The sequence below is a fragment of the Gopherus flavomarginatus genome, chromosome 5, assembly GCF_025201925.1.
Source record: "Gopherus flavomarginatus isolate rGopFla2 chromosome 5, rGopFla2.mat.asm, whole genome shotgun sequence".
NCBI lineage: Eukaryota > Metazoa > Chordata > Testudines > Testudinidae > Gopherus > Gopherus flavomarginatus.
Window position 1 is genome coordinate 22,502,332 of NC_066621.1, and position 20,195 is coordinate 22,522,526.

At 50.5% G+C, this 20,195-nt stretch overlaps 1 protein-coding gene across 3 annotated transcripts; it reads right to left on the bottom strand.

Moving 5' to 3' along the window:
• Positions 1–952: 952 nt before the first annotated feature.
• On the bottom strand, positions 953–19,835 carry TNNT2 (troponin T2, cardiac type). 3 transcript variants are annotated; one of them, XM_050956458.1, is made up of 9 exons: positions 19,810–19,835; positions 17,210–17,270; positions 16,757–16,873; positions 16,232–16,309; positions 15,331–15,441; positions 13,718–13,827; positions 12,600–12,690; positions 11,499–11,539; positions 953–1,433 (listed from the first exon to the last, which is right to left on the bottom strand). In XM_050956458.1, exons 2-9 carry the CDS (start codon positions 17,261–17,263, stop codon positions 1,385–1,387), a joined length of 651 nt encoding a protein of 216 aa, XP_050812415.1. In that variant the 5' UTR covers positions 17,264–17,270; positions 19,810–19,835; the 3' UTR covers positions 953–1,384. The 3 variants fall into 3 exon arrangements, with proteins under 3 accessions (XP_050812415.1, XP_050812417.1, XP_050812418.1); XM_050956460.1 differs by lacking the exon at positions 953–1,433 and adding an exon at positions 8,173–8,218; XM_050956461.1 differs by lacking the exons at positions 953–1,433; positions 11,499–11,539 and adding an exon at positions 8,174–8,218.
• Positions 19,836–20,195: the final 360 nt, after the last annotated feature.

The following is a 20,195-nucleotide window of genomic DNA, read 5'->3' on the forward strand; positions in this document are numbered from 1 at the left end:
CAACCTCACAGCTATAAATCTAGGACAGAGATTGAGCAAACCAGCCTAGATAAAATATGAACCTTGCACTGCAACTCAAATTAAGAGGCTGGGGCTGGGAAAAAGCTTGGTTAACTGTGTTTCCATTAGTGTTTATTTTCCTGCAGCTCTGTAGCTCCTGATCAGAATAGGGAGCACTGGAATAGTATGGGAGAGGGGCCATAGCCTCAGGATATTTCTGGCCCATCCAACAGCTGGAAGTGCCTCACTAGCGTGATTAAGGGCTTATCTGCATGAGACATTACTGTGCAGCTGGCCAGGGTATAAATCTACAGCCCACTAAATTGCCATGTGGCAATGTCCCATGTAGATACTGCTACAGTGCAGCAAAAGTCCCAGAGGTCGCTTTAGCTACTACTACTTGTAAAGTGCAGGAAGGCTTGGTCTGTACTTCAAATGTATAGCAGCCTGGCTATGTCTCTCAAGGTGTGAAAAACCACACCCCTAGTGCCGGAGCTATGCCAGCAGAACCCCTAGTGTAGACACAGCTGTGCAAACAGCTGAGTGCTAATGTCATGTGAGGAGTTGGTGTTCCTAGACTGGCAGGACTCCCCCTTCTGGCAGTGGCTCTGTAGTATAGACACAGCCTAAGTCAAAGCGCTCTCAGAACTTTATCATGCACTGGGGCGGTGGCCACATGAGACATTGCTGCTTGGCAAGCTAGTGCCCTGTAGAGTCACATCCTGGTTTACTGCACCCAAAGATCCCGTGTAGACATGCCCAAATTCATTGGTTTTTAAGAGTTTCCCAGCCCAGCTTCTCAAAATCAAGTGGGCTGTTTGGATACTTCTCTGGAATTCATCCAATAGTTTTGGGACCTTTCTGAAACTGAGGTTCATCCAGCACTAGCAGGGAGCAGACACTCAGCTGCTGTAGCTCAACCTAGCTCCACAGAACTCAGCGAGCTCGATCCTCTGGTAGCGTATATTTACATGATTCAATGGCACCACAGTGACATACACCAGCTGAGAGTCAGCTCCACAGCCTGTATCTTCTGGACGCAGGGCAGCAGGTCAAGTTCAGCAAGCAGGCCATGTGGGAGATGACTAGGCAGGAAAGGCACGTATCCCTTCCTAACTCTCTTTATTTACAGACACAGCACATCCCGGGGTTCAGTGAAAAGAGCAAGCAGCGCCGACCTAGCAAAGCATTTGCTCCACACATAGACAGTGCTGCCCCTGCAGTGAGGGCTGTGCAAGCACAACTGGTTTGTGTCCTTAGGGGTGGCTGGTGGGTTTGTGCAGGATCCGTGGTGTAGTAAAACAGAATCCAGCTGGCTGACCAAACAGTAATGCACCACTCTGTGCCTGGGCCTCTCCTCTGCCTCGTGCCCATCAGATGGGTGCTACTTCCATCGGCCGCCAACCACGCTCTTCCCACGGGCAGTCTTGGAGCTGGAAGGGAAGCAGAGAAGCACCTGCTGAAAGGTGTTACTTCGAGGGGCTGTGAAGAGAGAGCTGAGAGCAGGGAGGGGTCTTGGTTCCCCAGGGGCTATGCTCTCTGCTCAGTTGGAGAGGGAAGGGAAGACTGAAGCTCACTGCAAACAGAGTGAGGAAATCCCTTGGGCAGCCTTCCCTGGGGCCAAAACCTGGTCAAGGGGCCTTTACCATTGGCTTTCATGGAGCTAGGAGTTGGCTCTTAGAAAACGCATTTCACAGACAAAGGTTGGACCCAATGAGACCGGCCAAAAAACTCTTTGCCAAGGCAGGTACGTCAGTCAGCGACACCCCTCTCCAATCCCAAAGAGTCTTTAGGAAAACGGGGAAGAAGTCAATCCTGAGGACTCAGCCAGGATACAAACAGCTGCACCATGTCCCCCTTCACCAAGCAGCAGTGATGGTGAGTGGGTGTTATCAGAGTGCATTGGGCCCAATTCTTTTCTCATCTACGCTGGCACTCCTGATTTGCACCAGGTGCCAGTCAGAAGAGAATCAGACCCAGTGGGGGCAGGTGACATGGTCTTCTAAGAGCACTCCAGTGTGTGCGTTTTATAGTAAAAGTCACCAGCTCTTCTCACTTGGCCCTTCTGTCCCCGACAGACGGGGAAGGGCCCAGACAGTGGTGCAGATGTGAACACAAGCTAAGATGGTGTCTCTGTGGTCATTAGTACTGGCCAAGGTGTTAAAGTGCCTGGGCCAAACCCTTAGCTAGTGTAAACTGGCACAGCTCCATTACAGTCAGGAGAGCGATGCTGCCTTACACCAGGAGGGATCCGACCCCAAGTCAGTGAGGAGAAAAGTGACCTTTATTTCCCAGAGTTCAGAACGAACTCCCAACTCTGTCCTGGTAGCCAGTCATAGGGCTTGGGCCTTCCCTTCTGCCTCTGCCAGGGAAGAGCCCTGCTATTGCTAACTCTTCGATGACCATGGCTCATCCTGGGGCAGAGAGGGCAGGCTGAGATTGCCCAGGTGCCACAAGCCCCAAAGCCTATATACCTCCAGCTGCTTGCAGTGCCTGACAAGTTCAATGCCTCAGAAATTCCTTCTGTTTATAAGGGTTAGTGCATCCAATCAGGGAAGAGAAACCACTCCATGTGACTAAATGACCAATCACAGAGCTCAAGCTCCAAATATAACAATGCTCTAAGGAGTGAGATTTTTTTACTGTAATCAATGAACCCTTCCAATAAGCTGAGCCCAAAAGAGCCGGGTTTCCTCTTGCTCTGGTCTATTTGCAGCTGCTCTGCTCAAGTCCCAGGACACTAGGAAAAGTGGCCCTGGCAAACATACCATGGTGACAGAAAGTTGCTTAGACCACTCCTGGTTTGCCCTCCCCAGACCCAGCTTCACTTCAGACCAGTTTCCCCATGCAGCATGCATGCAGTGTAAACCCAACCAGCCCCATGCAGCACAAGGACAGCCATGCTACTCACCCTTTGCTGTAGAGCCAGGTCATGTCAGAGGGGAAGAGAGAAGAGAGATTTGGTGTAAACAGTGGAGAATGCTCCTAGCCACATGACTGGGCCTCAGATTCTCAGAGAACAGAGTCTAAAAAGGCGCTGCTATCGCAGAGTGACATTTACTTCTCTGTATGGGTTAAAGATTGGCTGACGCCTCAAGGCAAAGGCCAAATGACTTGCTAGCTACTGGTCTTCCTCGTCTCTTTCTGCCCCTTGCTCTTGATTACTAGAGAGACATTGGCGCGGGAATGTGATCCCGATTCCTCACCAAGTTCCACTGATCTGACAGCTTATTCCCATTCCCCTCCGAAGTACAAAATGACCCTATGCCCAAACTGCCCCCAGCTGTGTGTCAACATGTAGCTGCAGCGGGGTCTGAGTTAGGTGTGTGACAGAAGCAAAAGGAAATGGGCCTGGAGATATAACGCGTGGAGCTGGCTGAAATGTTCTGAAATTCAAAATAGTGATTTAAAAAAAGGGACAACATTTTTGAGAAGATTTTCACTAAAATGATGTCCCCCCCCCTTTTTTAGAAGCTCTAGTGACGCACCTGAGATCACTCTCACTCACTCTGGTGAGAATCAGGAGTAACCCCCTGAGACCAGATTCCCCTCTCATTCACGGCATTGAAATCAGTTACACCGGTGTAAGAGAGCCCTTCCAACCTTAATAATCTATGAACTAATCTATGAACTGAAACCCGCTGATCCTTGTAAGGAGATCAAAATTAGAGGGAAGAAAAAGCAGGCAAGAGAGAACCCCTCCAAAAGAGGCTGGTGCCCTGCCCTCACCTGGTGGAAATGGGAATTCTCAACATTCAGTGGAGACCCTCTACTTTACCAGGGGATCTGACCCAGAATGGGCCAGGTAGGATCCATGGCACTGGAGGGCCCGATCCTGTCATCCTTACGCCATGTGACGGACTACTGAGGCCAGGATACTGGTTTAGATGGACCGTCAGTCTGAAACATTCAGGATTGGGCCCCTCTCTGTGCCACTTGGGCTGGCTGGAGAGAGGACATGGCTTCCAGATGACTTACAGCAATCTGGGCGGGTTATCACACTGCCTGCATTTGCCCCACAGAGGGCAGCCCATCCCCAGTCCTCCGAAAGAGAGTGGAGATTGAGGGGGCCTCCTGTGGGGGTGGGGCAACACCTCACACAAGGAGCTGAGGATATCACCCGCTAACCCTGTGGGTTCTGAGATCCACTGGAGGCAAGGAGCTTCCATACACAGGCCTTCACGCTATCCTCCTGCAGGACCAATGGTGCCAGGCCCCCAGAATCCACTGCAGGTGGGTCTCAAAACCAAGAGCAGCTCAAAGAACAGCAACATGGGGAGAAGCAAAAATCAGAGCCAAGGGGGCTGGGAGGGGCTGGCAGCAGTGGGTGGGGAGAGGAAAAAGGAGCTGAGTGGAAGAGAGAGAAGGGAAGGGTGGGGGATGAGAAGAGACATTGGGAGGGGGAAAGGAGGAGGGAGAAACTCAAGTGAAAGAAAGGAGGAGGGAACACAAGGGATGAAGGCTCAGCAGGGCCCCGGAGAGCAAGTGGGGTAAGAGGGGAGGGGAACAGTGGTGGAGAAACAAAGACAAGGGGGAGCAGGGACCCTGAGAGCAGAGGAGGCAAGATGAGAGACGGAATAGATCCTGCTAGGATGAGAAGAAAGGAGCTGGGTGTGTGTGTGCTGGAATGATGAACTGTATTATACCATTCAGTCACCAGGTGATGCTATGTATGTGTAAAATACTGTGCTTAAGCTAAACTCAGCCATACCTGCCAGTGCGTTAAAGGATCATATGAGGAACACATCTAGTGTGTATCATGCTCAGAAGTAAACTCTGGAGCCAGTCTATATCTGATCCAGGAGCATGACATGGGGTCACAAGTGGGATCTAGAAAAAGGATGGAACAACTGCAGCTGTTGTAGAGAAAAAGAATTCATTGCCCAGATCATGTATGATGGTGGAACAATACCAAGCCCCCCACCCACCCACCCACACACACTGGATGGCTTCCTTCCACAAGTGAAAGAAGTGACAGTATTCTCCAGTTGGATGCCTCAAGCGGATTCTAGCAAATTCTTTTAGCCAAAGACAGTGCTAAACATGTATTGCACCTTTGGGAGATTTTGTTTTTGAAGATTACTTTTTGTGATCACCGGTCCACCTGCAAGTTCGCAAAGAAAGATGGCAGAACTGTTAAACACAAACGGAGTTATACTTTTCATGGATGGTATTCTGATATATTGTCCTTCGATGGAAGAGCAAGAAAACCCTCAATGAAGTCCTGAGCCTACATTGGTCAGTCCAGACTGAAGCTAAAGCTATACCAGGCAAAGTGAATTTTCTGCCAAACCCAAATCTAGTTTTTGGGACAGACAAAGATGGAATCAGTCCTAGCACTAAGAAAGTAAAGGCCATTCAAAAATGGAATACCTTCATTGGTGGAATACATTCACCAGAACTGAGACATGTACTAGAGATGGTAAGTTACCTTGCCTGATATCAACAAGGTCTCTCTGCAGTGACAAAACCACTGATTGAACTGAACACATCTGGGCTATGGTAAAAGAAATGATCTCCATTGCTCCAGTTCTCAAGTACTATGATATGCACAAATCCACAATCAACAGTGCAGGTGCAAGTAGCTATGGACTAGGCGGTGTATCATTGCACCAACATGGCTCTGAGTAGATGCCAGCTGCATTTTGCTCTTACCCACTCACAGAAGCAGAAAAACTATATGCATCAATTGAAAAGGCCTGGATCAAGTATCACTAAGATGCCAATGTCTGTTGCAGAGGTTGATACAATTTAACTCAATTGCTAAATATGTTCCTGGGAAAATTCTGGTAGCAGCAGATACAGACGCAGAGCCCAGCATCACACTCAGCTAACCATGAGCTTAAAGATGATGTAAAGGTGTCCGTGGACACAGTTGACACATACAGACCAGTCTCAGAAAAAAAAAAGACTACTCCATCTACAAAAAGTATCCTTGACAGACTCACAGCTTCAGGAAGTTCTAAGTTACATTGGGGTAGCTGACCCAAGTATCTAAAAGGACACTAAGTAAGTGACAAAAAGACTACACTGCACTCAGGGGCAGCTCCAGGTATTTTGCTGCACCAAGCACAGCAGGCAGGCTGCCTTCCGCAGCTTGCCTGTGGGAGGTCCCCGGTCCCGTGGATTCAGCGGCATGTATGCGGGAGGTCCGCCGAAGCTGTGGGACCAGCGGACTCTCCGCAGGCATGTCGCCGAAGGCAGCCTTCCTGCTGCCCTCGTGGCAACCAGCAGAGCGCACCGAGTGACTTGCTGCCCCAGGCATGAGCTTGGCGTTCTGGTGCCTGGAGCAGCCCCTGATTGCACTGTGCAGATAATGAAGTCAAATGGACTTATGATGAAAGGCAACTGAATTGTAATTCTAAACGAAATGAGAGGAGAAATCCTAAATCTCATCCACGAAGGACATCAAGGATTAACTAAATGCTATGAACGGGCCAACCCGTTGGTGTGGTGGCCGGGCAGCAGCAAGGATGTAAAGAATAAAGTATCTGCATGTGAGCATTGCAGAACTAACAGACCAATGCAACACAAAGAACCTTTAATAACTATACCCCTACCAAAGAGACCTTGGAAGAGACTAGCTGCAGATATATGTGGATTCAGAGGACATCATTACCTGGTCATTGTGGGCTATTTTTCCAAGTATATAGAAACACATTACTTGAAAGACAACATGTCACAGTGTTATCGAAACACTGAAGTGCTCTTTTGCTTACCTTTAGTATTCCAGAACTAGTGACTGACAATGAACCACAACTCACAAGCTATTGGATATTGTCCTGCACAGCTCCTGGTGGGATGACAATTCAAAGTCTTTTCCAAAACTGAAAAAATAGTTCTAGCTCCGAAGTGGCCAGACACAAAGACAATAGCCAAATTGGATAAAAAGGCTCACAGAGTTCACAAACACTTTTACAATAGACTTCACTCAGAGCACCGCTGGGTCTAGAACCAGGTGACTAAGTTCATGTCAGATTGGATGGACAAGATGTATGGTTGTCAATAAAAACATGTAGTGACCAGATCATGTGATCGAGACTGACATTGGAGAGCTCAACAGAAACAGTCAACACCTACAGTTTGTTCCTCAGAAAGATCAATCAATAGAGCAAACTCTACAGATGGTGGATGCAGAATGAGATGACTCCTCAAAGATTCCAAACCAACCACAGCTAGTCATTGCAACTAATGGACAGCCAGATGAGCAAGCTGTTATGCATTCCGGTCATATAATTAAAAAACCAGAACGATTTCAGAGACACTTAGACTGACCACTACTGAACGTCAAAGACAGCACAATAGTGTAAATATTGCAAATGGTAGGAATGTAGAACTTAAAGGGGGCAATGTAACAGAATGCTAACTATATTATACTGTTCAGCCCCCCCATGTGGTGGTGTCTGTAAAATACCTTATTTAAACAAACCTTAGCCATAACTGGTAAAGCATAAACTGACCTTATGGTGAACACATCTGGTGTGTACCTCACTCAGATGTAAGCTCTGTAGCCAGTCAATATCTGATTCAGGATCATGACAAGGAAGGCCAGTAGCAGAGGCTTACGACCACATCATCAGAGTTTGAATCCAGCACCTCCAGCACTCACTGCTGACACTTGAGCTAAAGGAGTCTCAGCTGGCAGCAAGAGTAGGTTGTTATCTTCTCCGTGGGCCAGCCACTAGAGGTGGATGTGGCTCGCCCTTTGCCAGATTAAGGGAAAAGTGATGCAAAGTGGAAGTGACATGGAGACAGGGAGGTCAGAGGAAAAAAAAAGGGGGGGAGAGGTTGATGGGCTAGAGAAGCAGAGGAAGAAGGCAGCCAAAGGAAGAACAGGTAAATTTGTAGGCAGGAGCAGAGAAGAAGGAGGCGGATGAAAGTACCAGCAGGATAAAAACACTGGCTCTGGATCTTCTCTGTGTGCCTGTGAATGTTCAGTAGCAACGGGGTGAGCAGGGAAGGCAGAGGACGGGGTGAAGGAACAAAATACAGGCAAGGAAGAGATAGGGGAGGGGGAGGGAGAGGAAGCAGAGTGGAGAGGAGAAAGCTGAGAGCCATGGAGGTAACAAGAGGGGAAAGAAGAGGGTCAAGGGGAAAGGCAGAGAGCAGAGCAGGAGAGTGGTGAAACAGGATGGCGGAAGGGGGCCAGGGAGGTAGAAGGCAGCCCTGGTACTTACACCTTCTGGTGATCACTAATGCGGTTTCGGAGAACGTTAATCTGCAAGAGAAATACAGAAGGATAGTGAGGTGGGGCTGACACCTTGAGTTGGGCAGAAGGCTGCCAAAGGGCAGTGGAAGACAGAGCAGGAAATGGTCTCCCCTAATTGACCCTCTAGAGCGGCCTGCCCACATAGTGCAGTCCACAGCTCCTGCTTAGTCCAGGCCAGGACATAGGGAGACCCTGGAGGTGATGCTGGGTAGCACAGGCTGTGTTAAGTCAGGCTGGGAGCTAGAGAACCACAAGGCAGGTCTGTGATTTGCAGCTCCAATAGAGAATCCCCTTTCTTCTCATCATGGACCAGTTCTGACTCTCTTCTGCTGCCAAGGGCACTTTCAACCAGTGCATGGGAATGCAGAGAGCAGCCCGCATGGCTGTTCTCAGTGGCATCGGGTGAGAGGCACTCACTGCCTGCCTTCCGTAGAGGAACTGAAGGAGATTCTTTTGCAAGGCCAAGTCTCTGCAAGTTTTCTTCACCATGCTTCTCTCCTGTATGACCAGCCTCTCCAGGCCAGCCACAGAACAACGCTTTCTGCATAGAGGTAAATGGCAGAGCCCTACCTCCATGGTGGTATGGAGAAAGTAACAGCTGTTCTCAGCTGTGCCTAGAGGGGGCAGCAGCCATCCTGCCAGGGCTCCCATGAATGATGGGACATGGGCTCTGTGTCTATGGTACCTGGGCTACGTGGATCTGATGTCTCCTGTGCAAACTTGCTACTGCACTGTGCATCTCCAGCCTCACACATAGGTCCTACATATTCTGCTTGTAGGGACCAAGTGAGCCATGTGCACAGGAGGAAAGGAAGGTGAATGGCTGGTGTGGGCTATCACCAACTGGAAAACAAATCCACAGATGGCTGGCTAGGAACATTGGCCGTTTGGCTAATGAAGATCAAAACCGCTGACTCAGTTTGTGCTCCAAGCACAGGGACAGGACAGTTATTGCTCATCAACAGTCCAGAGAGGGCTCGTGTACTTACCCAGACATGCCGCATGGCAAGGGATGAATGGCTTCCCTTTCTGAGTAAGTCGAGGTCCTAGGTAGCATTGCAAGCCAGGCAAGGTTCAAACACACTTCACAGAGAGGCACAGAGAGAGCAGACAGCATCCGGGCCCACCCGGACCCGAGGAAGGCAATAGCCCAGATCAGTCCTTACTCTGCACAACTACCCCCACACAACTATATCCACTCACACACCCACCTCCTGATTCACCCTGACACATATCAGACAGGATGAAGCCAACATCTTCAGAAGTGGCTACTTGTTTCAGGCACAAGGCGTCTCTACTCAAGTTCCCCAAAATGAAAATGCCCAGTGTCAGTGGCCGCTTTTGATAGTTTGGTTTTAAGAGTAAAAACAAGGATGTGACCTTTATATAGATAACTATAATGGGAACATCTAGAGTTATATTAGATTCAGAGATTTTAAGAGTATTAAGAGATTTCCCAGATATTACATGATTTATTCAAAATTAACATCAACGGGCCAGAGATCTCCTCAGCCAACTCTTTTAGGACTTTTGGGTGCAAGCTATCCAGGCCTGCTGATTTAATAATTAGCAGATACCATTTAACTTCCTCCTCAGTAATTTATCATCCTCATCTGATGAGTACATCAACCTGCTTCTTTCCAAATACAGAACAGAAATATTTATTGAACACTTTTGCCTTTGCTGCCACATTAACAATTTTACCATCACTATTACTAATGGACTTATACTATTGTTAGGATTTCTTTTGTTCATGCTTATAAAAACTCCTCTTTATTGTCCTTAGACCTGCCAGCCACGACATTTTACTTGATGTCTTTTGCTTCTCTTATCAATTTTCTACACTTCATAACTACTCATTTATATTGCTTGTGATCTATTTCTCCCTCTGCCCCATTTGATTTTTATTTATTTCTAAATTGATGTCTTCAGTTCTCCACTGAACCAGGATGGACTTTTATGCAAAGTTGTCCTACTTCTGAATTATACGATGATGACAATCTAATTAACTCTTGTTTAAGAAATCCCCATTTTTATTCATGTTTTTCTATCTAAATCCCCCCACCCCGTTTCAATTTCACTCATAAAACTTTCATCGACTTTGGGAAATTAGCCATTTTGAAGCACCAAGTATATATATTAGTGGTTTGAATAGTCATCTGCGTGTTCATACTGACAAAGTAAGCTTGGAAATGTAAATGTATACTGGAGACAGTAATTAGCCATTGAAACAATTTATCAAGGTTTGTGGTTGATTCTCCATCACTGACAATTTTTAAATTAAGCCTGGATGTTTTTCTAAAAGGTCTGCTGGAGGAACTATTTCGGGGCAGTTCTCTGGCCTCTGTTTTACAGGAGGTCCGACTAGATGATCAAAATAGTCCCGTTCGGCCTTGGAATCTATGAATCAATTAACATAATCAGGGCATGATTCTCGGTCCCTAGGCAACCACCAACACTCCATCCAGTGATTAATTAATCTTCATAATGATGGTCAAAATGGAGCTGCCTTGTGCTGGGTGCAATATCTGTGTTAGAAAATCCATCATCTACAATTTTTAGGAATTCTGCTCTTTTTCTATTGGCTACAGGAGACTATCAGTGAATGTCTCTCAAACAGAAGTCCCCATAACACCACAATTTTTCTTTCTACACATTACAGCCAGGTAATTAAGGAGTAACTGATCCTGTCCTTTGGTTTGATTCAGTGGTCTATAAAAGACCCCCCACCAGTACCCTGTCCTGGGGCTTTATTTGTTAGCAGATTGATCCATATTCATTCAAGATCCTGCACTTCTGAGTTATCAATAGCTCTAAAACAGGTAATGGGATCTTTAATGTAGAGCACTCTCCATTTCTCTCACCCCTCTGTCCTTCATAAACAGGTTTCAAAAAGAGGGTTCAGACATGGTCATGCTTCAGGGCATGAGCTGAAAAGGGTCAGGAGGAATCTCCCTCTGTGGGGAGGATGTTCTATTGCAACATTACTTGCACTTTTGTCTGTTGCAGCAGGTTCTCAGTGACTGTACAAGATAGGGGAATGGGGAAGATCTGGGCTGGCAATTCCTATGTTCTCACTCACTTACCTTCCCATCTATCCATTTGTTATCTGCCCCCTAAGTAGACCTCCATCTTAATCCATCCCACCTGGATCTATGGCTCACACACACAGATCTTTGCTTGTGCTCTTCCCTATGCCAGCAGGACTGTCTGCTCCCTCTCAGCCGGCCAGCATGTCAAGCACAAACCCAGGCAGGAAGCTGCCGGCAGTGGGCCGGGCGGTACTTACTACTTGCTTAGCTCATCACAGCGAGCAGTGAGTGTGACAATCTGGTGGAGTTAGAGATAAGAGATCATTAAAAGGCAGACACAAGCAAGCACTCAGAGGGGAGGTTAACAGAGAGAGGGCCTGATGCTGTTTCAGGCTCTCAAGTTCACCACAAGTTATGGGCACTTGGGCTCAGATCCTCAAAGGCAGTTAGGACTTTAAATGTATCTGAGGATCTGTGCCTAAGCACTTCACAGGATTGAGTCCAAAGCAAAGACGTATAGAAAAAAGAACTAGAGCTACAGGCAGCAGGCTGCAGACACTCTGCTCAGGCTGCGGACACCCTGCTCGGGCTGCCACAGTTAGCCACGTTCAACCATGGCTTCATCAGCACAACTTCTCAATCACGTGCCAGAGCCAAATTTAGCGAGACACCAGCCATGCCCTAACAGGGTTTAGCACAAACCACAAGGACTTTGCTTGTGCCAAGGGAGCGTGTGGAGGGTGAAGTGATGTTAGCGAACTCTGGGTGTAGTGATGGGTGCACTGGAAATGTGATAGACAGACATGATTTTCAAAGCCAGTTGAGTTATCCGTTCGCTGTGCTAGGATAGAGCATAAAATAATCCAGTCATTAGAAGACTTGTGAGCGTACAGAACAGGAGGGCCGGGCAGACGGCCGGGTGTTTGCTGCTTAGAGAGATTCCAGCTGGCTAAAGAATCCACAGGAGTCTGCATCTGGCAGGCTGTTTTGCAGTGTTGATAGCTGGTGTTCTGCAATGCTCACATGGCGTTCACTAAAGCTCTGGGGCCACAACCTCAACTGGCACAAACTGGTGTCACTCTGCTGGAGTCAACAGTGTTTTGCCGATTTACACCAGCTATGGGTCTGGCTCAACTCACCTGAGCGCACTGGCCTTGCACTTTTGGAGAGCTGTGTTCAAATCCAGGTTAGGGAATGGGAATGGGGATCTCACCACAACCGCCACCCGCAGGAGAACAAGGGAGCTTTCCTCAAGTTTCCCTGTGACACAGATGGCAGGCTGGGTACAATAGCCTCAGCCGCCTCCCCAAGGCAGAGATGGGGCCACAGGAGGAAGCTGAGGTCAGAACAACCCTCACCTCGTATTTCTGTCGCTTGAACTTTTCCTGCAGCTCAAATTTCTCAGCCTCCAGGTCGTGGATGCTCTGCCACAGCTCCTTGGCCTTGTCCCTGTGGGGAAAACCATGGGGAGACAGTGAGGAAATTCGGGGAGGTGGGGGAGGGCACTGAGGAGTCAGGGGGGCATGGAAGGTTATCATAGAATATCAGGGTTGGAAGGGACCTCACGAGATCATCTAGTCCAACCCCCTGCTCAAAGCATGACCTAATCCCCAACTAAATCATCCCAGCAAGGGCTTTGTCAAACTGGACCTTAAAAACCTCTAAGGATGTCCATGTGATTGATCGAACCACACACAGTTTTGACCCCCACCAACCTCCAATCCAAGCTGCGATGAGGCTCTTCAGGCTCTGCCCCCCCAACAGGGTAGATACAAGGGACTGGAGCAATGCCTGACTTCACGCTGCTTTAGCGCCAGGTCGGGACCTGCTTAGCCCACCTAGGACCATGTGGTGCCCTCGGTCCATGATGAGGACATAACACAAGCATAGGGGGTGTGATCACAGCTCCCCCTGGTGGTCAACCCCTGTGACTATACCAGCCTGCTACTTACAACCCTGGAGTTTCCCTCTTGGCTCCCATGCTGGGGGCTTGTGCTTCTGCTGCCCATGAGTTCAGCCTCAGCTGGCAGCCACAGCAGCTGCACAATGGCAACCGAAGCACATCCCCCTGGCTGCAGCAAGAGTGATGGGGATTGAGGGCTGACACAGCGCAGAGATCCTGGGTCACAGATCTACTGCTACTGCTTTCTCACTCCAGCATGGCACACCCACTGCTCTTCAGTGCTCCCCGCTGCATCTGCCCATTGTCCTACAGCTCAGCCCGGGCAGCCTGGCCACCACAGTCTGCAGCGCTGCCCTTGGTGGTGAGGGCTCCTCACACAGTCTGGTACAACAGCGGGGAGGCTGGCCTCGCTTGGGGTGAATGAAGAGGTGGCAGGGGGCAGGTTGATTTGTTGGCCTTAGGGGATAGTGATGCAAAGAGTTCCAGGACTCAGGCACATGCCCAGGGGCTCTCCGCCAGCCTGATAGGTTGTGTGTGGGGGCGGTACTGTCCCGGTCCCACCCTTACCCTCACCTCAACTTGTCTTCATTCAGGTGGTCGATATTCAGAGGCTTCCGCCGCTCGCTGAGGATCTTCTTCTTCTTCTCCCGCTCCGTTTGTTTCTTCCCGCCTTTCTTCTCTGTCTGAAGACAGCGGGCCCGAGTCAGAGGGAATTTAACTCCCCTCCCCCTGCCCCAGCTCTCCCCCTCCTCCGCCCACACTGAGCTGGAGTGACCCCCTACAGCCCAATGGCATGGGGAGGATCTGAAGGGGAAGCCCAGCTGAGCTGAGCAAAATGCCCACCCCAGCCAGTCTTTTCAAGAACCCCTCTTGCCATGAGGCTAGTCCAGCGATGGGGGCACTAGACTGAGACTCAGCAGACCTGGGGTCTAGTCCCAGCTCTGCCACTGGCCTGATGGCTTATTCAGGCAAGTCACTTGCCTGCTCTGTGACTCAGTTTCCCTTTCCCAACCTTTGTCTTATCTAGTTAGCTTGTGAGCTCTTGAGGGCAGGGACTCTCTCACTGTGGGTGCACAGCACCTGGAACAAGGGGGCCTGATCTCAGCTGGTCCCCTAGGTGGGGTTGTAATATTACCAAAAATGGTACATCTCCCAAGAAGGGCTTGGGCAGCACCAAAACTACCAGCCACTGAACACAGGGCCTAGAAGACAGGCAGCCTGTCGTGCCAGTAAAGTCCATATGGCAGAGTCCTGAGGGCTGAGTGCCCTGCATGGGGAAGGGAACAACAAGGCTGCCCTAGGTGACTGCCATGGTTCTGTCTAGTGGGTAGGGAGAAGGGTGAAGTCTGATGTTCTGGCGATGACCTTATCGCACGAGAAATAACATCGCCAAAGGATGCAGGAAGCTTCAGTGAGACTCACTGCTCTCCTGCAGCAGGAGAATCAGGCCCGGGAGTTCTCTGATCTGAGCACAATGTCCTCATAAAACTAAAGGAGGACAGAACAGAGGAGCTGCACCAGCAGCCCCTTCCCCACAAACTCTGCCCTCGGCTCAGGCTTCTTCTACCTCACCCCCTTAACGCTCCACTTGGGGGCCTTCCTTTCATGGGAATTTTCTCAGCATGCTTCCCTACAGCCGGCCCCTTTAACTGTGGGGTGGAGCCCCCAGCTACAGCCCTAAGGCAGTCATTGGTCTCTGGCTGCTGCAGGCTGCTGCTTCCATGGTGCTAGGCTGCTAGTCAGCCCTTGGCTGCTTTAGCGTTGTTTCTTCCTAGCTCTGTGCCCTGAGGGTGGTCCATGTACACGCTCTGCACCTAGAGTCAGCCCACCACCCCTGCCACCAGCCACTCACTTATGCCAGCTCCAAGGACTGCAGCAGCCTGATAGCAAAGGAACCTCTGGTTTTCAGGAACAGGAACGAAGGAACAGAATCAGGAGTGGGAGGAGCAGGCAGCTGTAAAGTTAGAACCGCCTCTGCCCGAAGTCAGCTTAGCATGGCCCGGGTCACTGGGATACCAGGGGACTGGGCCTGCTGCAAACAGAGATGCTGCCAGGAGGGTCCCCAGTTGGCATCTCGTCTCCAGTAGAAAGCAGGATGAAAACACATGCTGAATCCTACCACTGGGTGGGGACTCTGGGTACCACCACGATGGCCAGTTCCCAAGGACCCCAAGCTGGAATCGTACCTTCTGCAGGTAGCCCCCAAAATGCAGCATGTTGGAGAAAGCCTTCTTCTTCCTGGCCTCCTCTTCAGCCTTCTTCCTGGCCTCCTCTTCCTCTCTGCGGGCTCTCTCTTCCTGTCAGGGGTAGAGCCAGAACAAGAGGGGTCTCGAGGGAAGCCAGGGGAACTCACTGCTGCTGGAGAGACAGACTCAGCAGAGTGACAACCACTGGGAACATACAGACAGCTACAGACCAGACCAAGGGCTGCAGAGTCACATGCCATGACAGCTGCTTACATTCCCATGTACTTTGTCATGAACAACTCCCCCAAGCAGAAGTGCAAGTGAGGCTCAGAGAGGTGGTCACCGGTACTGGACATCAGCCTGGACAACAGGCTTCGTCATCACATAAACACAGTCACGTAACGGCATGGCAAGTGGTGCAGGCCCTTGTTTGAGCCCCTCCATCAGCCCAGCACCCTCTGGAGCTGGGCGCTGGCTCAGGAGGAAGAGCGCCCTGTGCTAAAGCAACCACCACTTCCTCCATTGCCTGGAGGTTTGTTCCAGCTCTCCCCAGCGGAGCGCTAACCCAGGCCAGCCCAGCCCTGTACCACCTGGGAGAGCTGTCAGAAGCCCAGCCCAAGGCTGCAGCTCAGTCAAGGGGCCATGGTGGAACATGTGGCCACCGGCTCCCTGGGCCAAGGAGAGCCTAGGAGTCTCGGCCACGGGTGGGTCTGGAGTGTCCCTGCTGGCTGACCTAGAAGCTGCACTAAAGGGGAGTCCCTCACAGGTAGAAGGACGGTCCCTGCAGTACAAGGGGTAACAGCAGCTGCTCCCAGCTGGTTGACTGGGGAGAAGCCTAGAGCCTGCTCCGTCACTGGGGGTTGTGTCAGCCCTTCCCTGCTCCGGGAGGTGGGACACTCACAGCCATGCGGGCCTGGCGCTCCTTCTCCCGCTCACTGCGGATCCGCTGCTGCTCTGCCCGCTCCGCTCGCCGATGCTCCTGCAGGAGAAGAGCAAGGCTTGGGCTTTGAGGCCAGGGGATGACCTCTGCCCCCACATGAGGGACCCAGGGAGAGCTCTCTCTGGATCCCAGGTGAATAGAGGCCCAGCCCCGGGGGAAGCATTTGTTCTGTTGGTATGGCAAGAAGTGCCTGTTTCCCTGCCACATAACCTCTGCTTCCTCCAGACATGGCTGGGCACCGGGGTGATGGGTGGCGGGACACCACACTACCTGGTATCAAATAATGAAAGATGGCACTTTCCAAGCCCTGGGTCCATGCTCCTCAGTCTGGATCGGACCTGGGTCCCCTCTCCCCCCGCGTCAGCATCTTGCTTTTCTAGGACTTGACCCTGCTCCCCCATGTCTTCAGCAGGGTCAGAATATAGCCCTTAATTGGGGACTGGGGGGAGGGAGAGTAATGAGACGATCTGGGGCCTCCAGACGTACGATTCGGTCCTTGAGGGAGATCAGCTCCTCTTCCTCCTTCTTCCTGTTCTCGAAATGGGCATCGATCAGGCCCTGCAGCTCGTTCAGATCCTTCTCCATGCGCTTGCGGTGAATGTCCTGCATGGAACATGGCACTGAACCAGCCATCACTACTGCCCTCCCAGATCGATAGCCACCAGGGCGCTGTGGGAGCTAGGGGCAATCTAAAGAGGAGAGCAGGGGCTGGCAGACATGGTGCTGGGTCCGGCAGGTACATACCTAGAGGGACTGGCAGATATGGGATTGGGTACATACCCAGGGGGGCTGGCAGCCTTGGCACGCTGGGTATGTGCCTGGAAGGACTAGGAGATTCTTGCGTGAGTGAATTTAGTGCCAGCCTGACAGCTCTGGTTACTGAAACCCACGGCTTACCCACTAAGCAGGCCCACAGTCTGTTGGGCACCCAATACTCACATCAAAGTCCACTTTCTCCCCACCCGGGATCTTGGGAGGCACCAAGTTTGGCATGAAGAGCCTGCAATCAGAAGCAGAAAGGAAGTTCTTTCCGTTCGGCTGGATTATGGCCTTGTTTAACTCCAGGTAGGAGAAACTCCTTTGTCGGTTAATCTAGTGTTCATACAGACCTGTTAGACAGCACACTGCTGTGAAAGGTGGCAGGAGAAAGTAGCGTGCGTGTGTGAATTCAACTGTGTGAGTCAATTTACTATTAGCTTTCTAGAAGCTTTAGGGGCTCAGAGGTATAACTGCCTAGATAATTGGGTTTAAAGAGAGTTGTGTTGTCATGTTTGGCATGTATAGATTGTAGGCCCCGTTCTGCCATGGAAAGGGGATCGGTCCCTCACACGAGCAAAAATACAATAAATAATTGTCCAAGCTTTTTACCAATGAAAACCTGGCAAATAAGCTTGCAAAAGACGTCATTCGCACACACCCCCAGCATATGTAAAGGGGCGGGGGAATGGGTCAGTTTTCAGCACAGGACAATGTAATACTAACTTGAGGCTGCCACCCAGGGTGGACTAGTGGTTGGGGGGTTGTTTTAATAATGAAAACACCTGTCCCTGGGCACCCCCAGCTCCATTTCACATGGGTCACTACTGAACAACGGGAACAACTTTGATTCCTGGCCAGTTCAAGCTAGATTGGAGCAGTCAGCCTAGACATGACTGACTTGGGGTCCCATTGCTCCAGCCCCCAGGGCTGTCCAGTCCCCCAGTGTTTGTGATAAACAGACAGAGTGTAGGGTGACAGCTCATGATGGATGAAATTCACAAGCACAAAGCACCACTCCAATCTCATGTAAGTCCTGGTGTCAAGCAGTTCCTAGGCCTCTTGCTGGCCCTCAGCATGGGTGCATTTCACCCCTCATCTGCAGTCTAGCGTTTGCAGTGGCAGCTACCAGATAAGTCCTCTAGCCACCTGCACCAGGAAAGCACCCCAAAGGTTTAGAAAACAGACACACTTTCAAGCAAGGAACCAGAAGTGGGCAATGCTGCAGCCCACCCCAAGCTGCTGACGAGTACCTAGCAGGTGTTTTTCCCTTGATAGGCTTTATGAGGTCAGTTTCATCAAAAAGAACAACAGAAGGTTTTGGGGAAGTGAGTCGTCCAGGAACTCTGGGGCAGACGCTTCTGGGCCTGTGTTTCAAATATGGGAACCTTAATAGCACCATTGAATGCAGTATCGGAGTGCTTACGTATGTCAGTGAAACAGCCTCATCATACACAATAGATGGTACATTGCCATGATTTCTGAAATCAATGAGCATTAAGCACCTGAATATCTTGGAGGAACTGGGCCAAAGTGCTTATTGGAGTATTCAGATGTAAATGCCCTGCTAACAAGGTACCACCCACAGATCTCAAAGGAGAGGCAGTATCATCAGCCTCGTCCTACAGGTGGGGAAATGGAAGCGTGGGGTTGGGCAGGGACCTGTCCACACTAAATCAGTGGCCAGACTAAATATAGGACCCAGGCATCCTGGTTCCCAGGCCAGTCTTTTGTCTGAGGCAGCATGGGCCGGCAGACATCAAGGTGCCAGGGTTTGAATACTGAGGGCTTTCTGAAGGTAGCAGTGAGCCTGGGATGCAGATTTTGATTCTCAATCCAGCTTCACATTTGAAAAAGTTTTGCTTGAGGCTCACTCTTCTTAAGAGCCCTGCTCAGCTGGAGAGAGGACCACGGATTGAGCTCGCTGACTGATATTTCTGATGCTTCCCTCCAAACCCCTTTTGTTCCTTTGAATCTCATTGAGACGAGGACATGGCTAGTCCAGCTCTTCCTTGAAACTGTCAGTAAAAGCAATGTGTGTGTCCATCCAGACCAATTAAGTGCCCAGCCCACTGTAACAAAGCAGCACTACTGCACGGGCTTAGAAAGCTGAGCCTACCTGGTGACACTAGGAAGAGTGGAACTGAGGAGTAGGGAGAGAGGAGAGAAGAGAAGGTTTAGAAGGGTGTATCCTTCCCAGGGGCCTAGAGCACTCGGTGCTCCCTTACTCTGTCCATCTAACAGGAAATTGGGGCTCCCAGGGATTCATGGGCAAGTTCCCATTCATCTGCAGGAGATTCCTCCACCCAGGCAGGTAGTTCTCTCTCAGGGGATGCTCGGATTGCTCCCGAGAAGGTCGCTTCAAGGAATGCCTAGGGGGCTCTGGCTGCACTGGAGAATGCGCCACTAGGCTCCTATATCAGATGCCAGAGTGTGAGGTTCTGATTATGCCACTGAATACACAAGCTGCTCCGGATGCACCAGATCTGATCACCCTCTCCCTGCTCCACATTCTCCAACTCTCTCTTCCTTGGTTCGCCTTCGTCCCTTCTCCCACTTGCTTTCCTCCTTTCTCTCTCTTCTCTCCACCCCTCGCTCCCTATTTCGCTTCCCTTCTCCTGTTCTGGGGCTCTTTAGCCCTTACCCCACCCCTTCCCTTTGCTCGAGCCAATACTGCATGTACTGCACTGTGTACAGCCCCTGCCCTGCCCTACGGCAGAACGAGTCTGCACACACGCAATCCAAACTTCCCATTCCCCTACATGAAATGCATTTCCACTTACTTGGGCTTTGGCTTTGACTCTCCTGCGGATCCGTGGGAACCAAAGAGAAACACAGAGTTAATGGCACTTTCCACTTCAAAGTAAATATCAGTGATAGGCCGGGCGCCCCCAGACCCCCTTTGCTCCATGCCCTGCTGAGGGTAAACCTACAGCCTGGAGTCACGTATGGAGGAACCAGGCTGTTAGCTAGGGCTAGAGATAGGCCCAGGCTGTCACATCTGGCCAGATTTCGCCCCCCTACATCCACTTAAGGAGTATTTCAGCTCTCAGAATTGGGCCTAGTCTCCTTTCCTACTGCCTGTCCAGACAGCGCTAGCCAGCTGAGAAATCCATTGCATAGGGTAGGCCCTGTTTTTGCCCTGACATCGAGGTACATGCCCCACAAC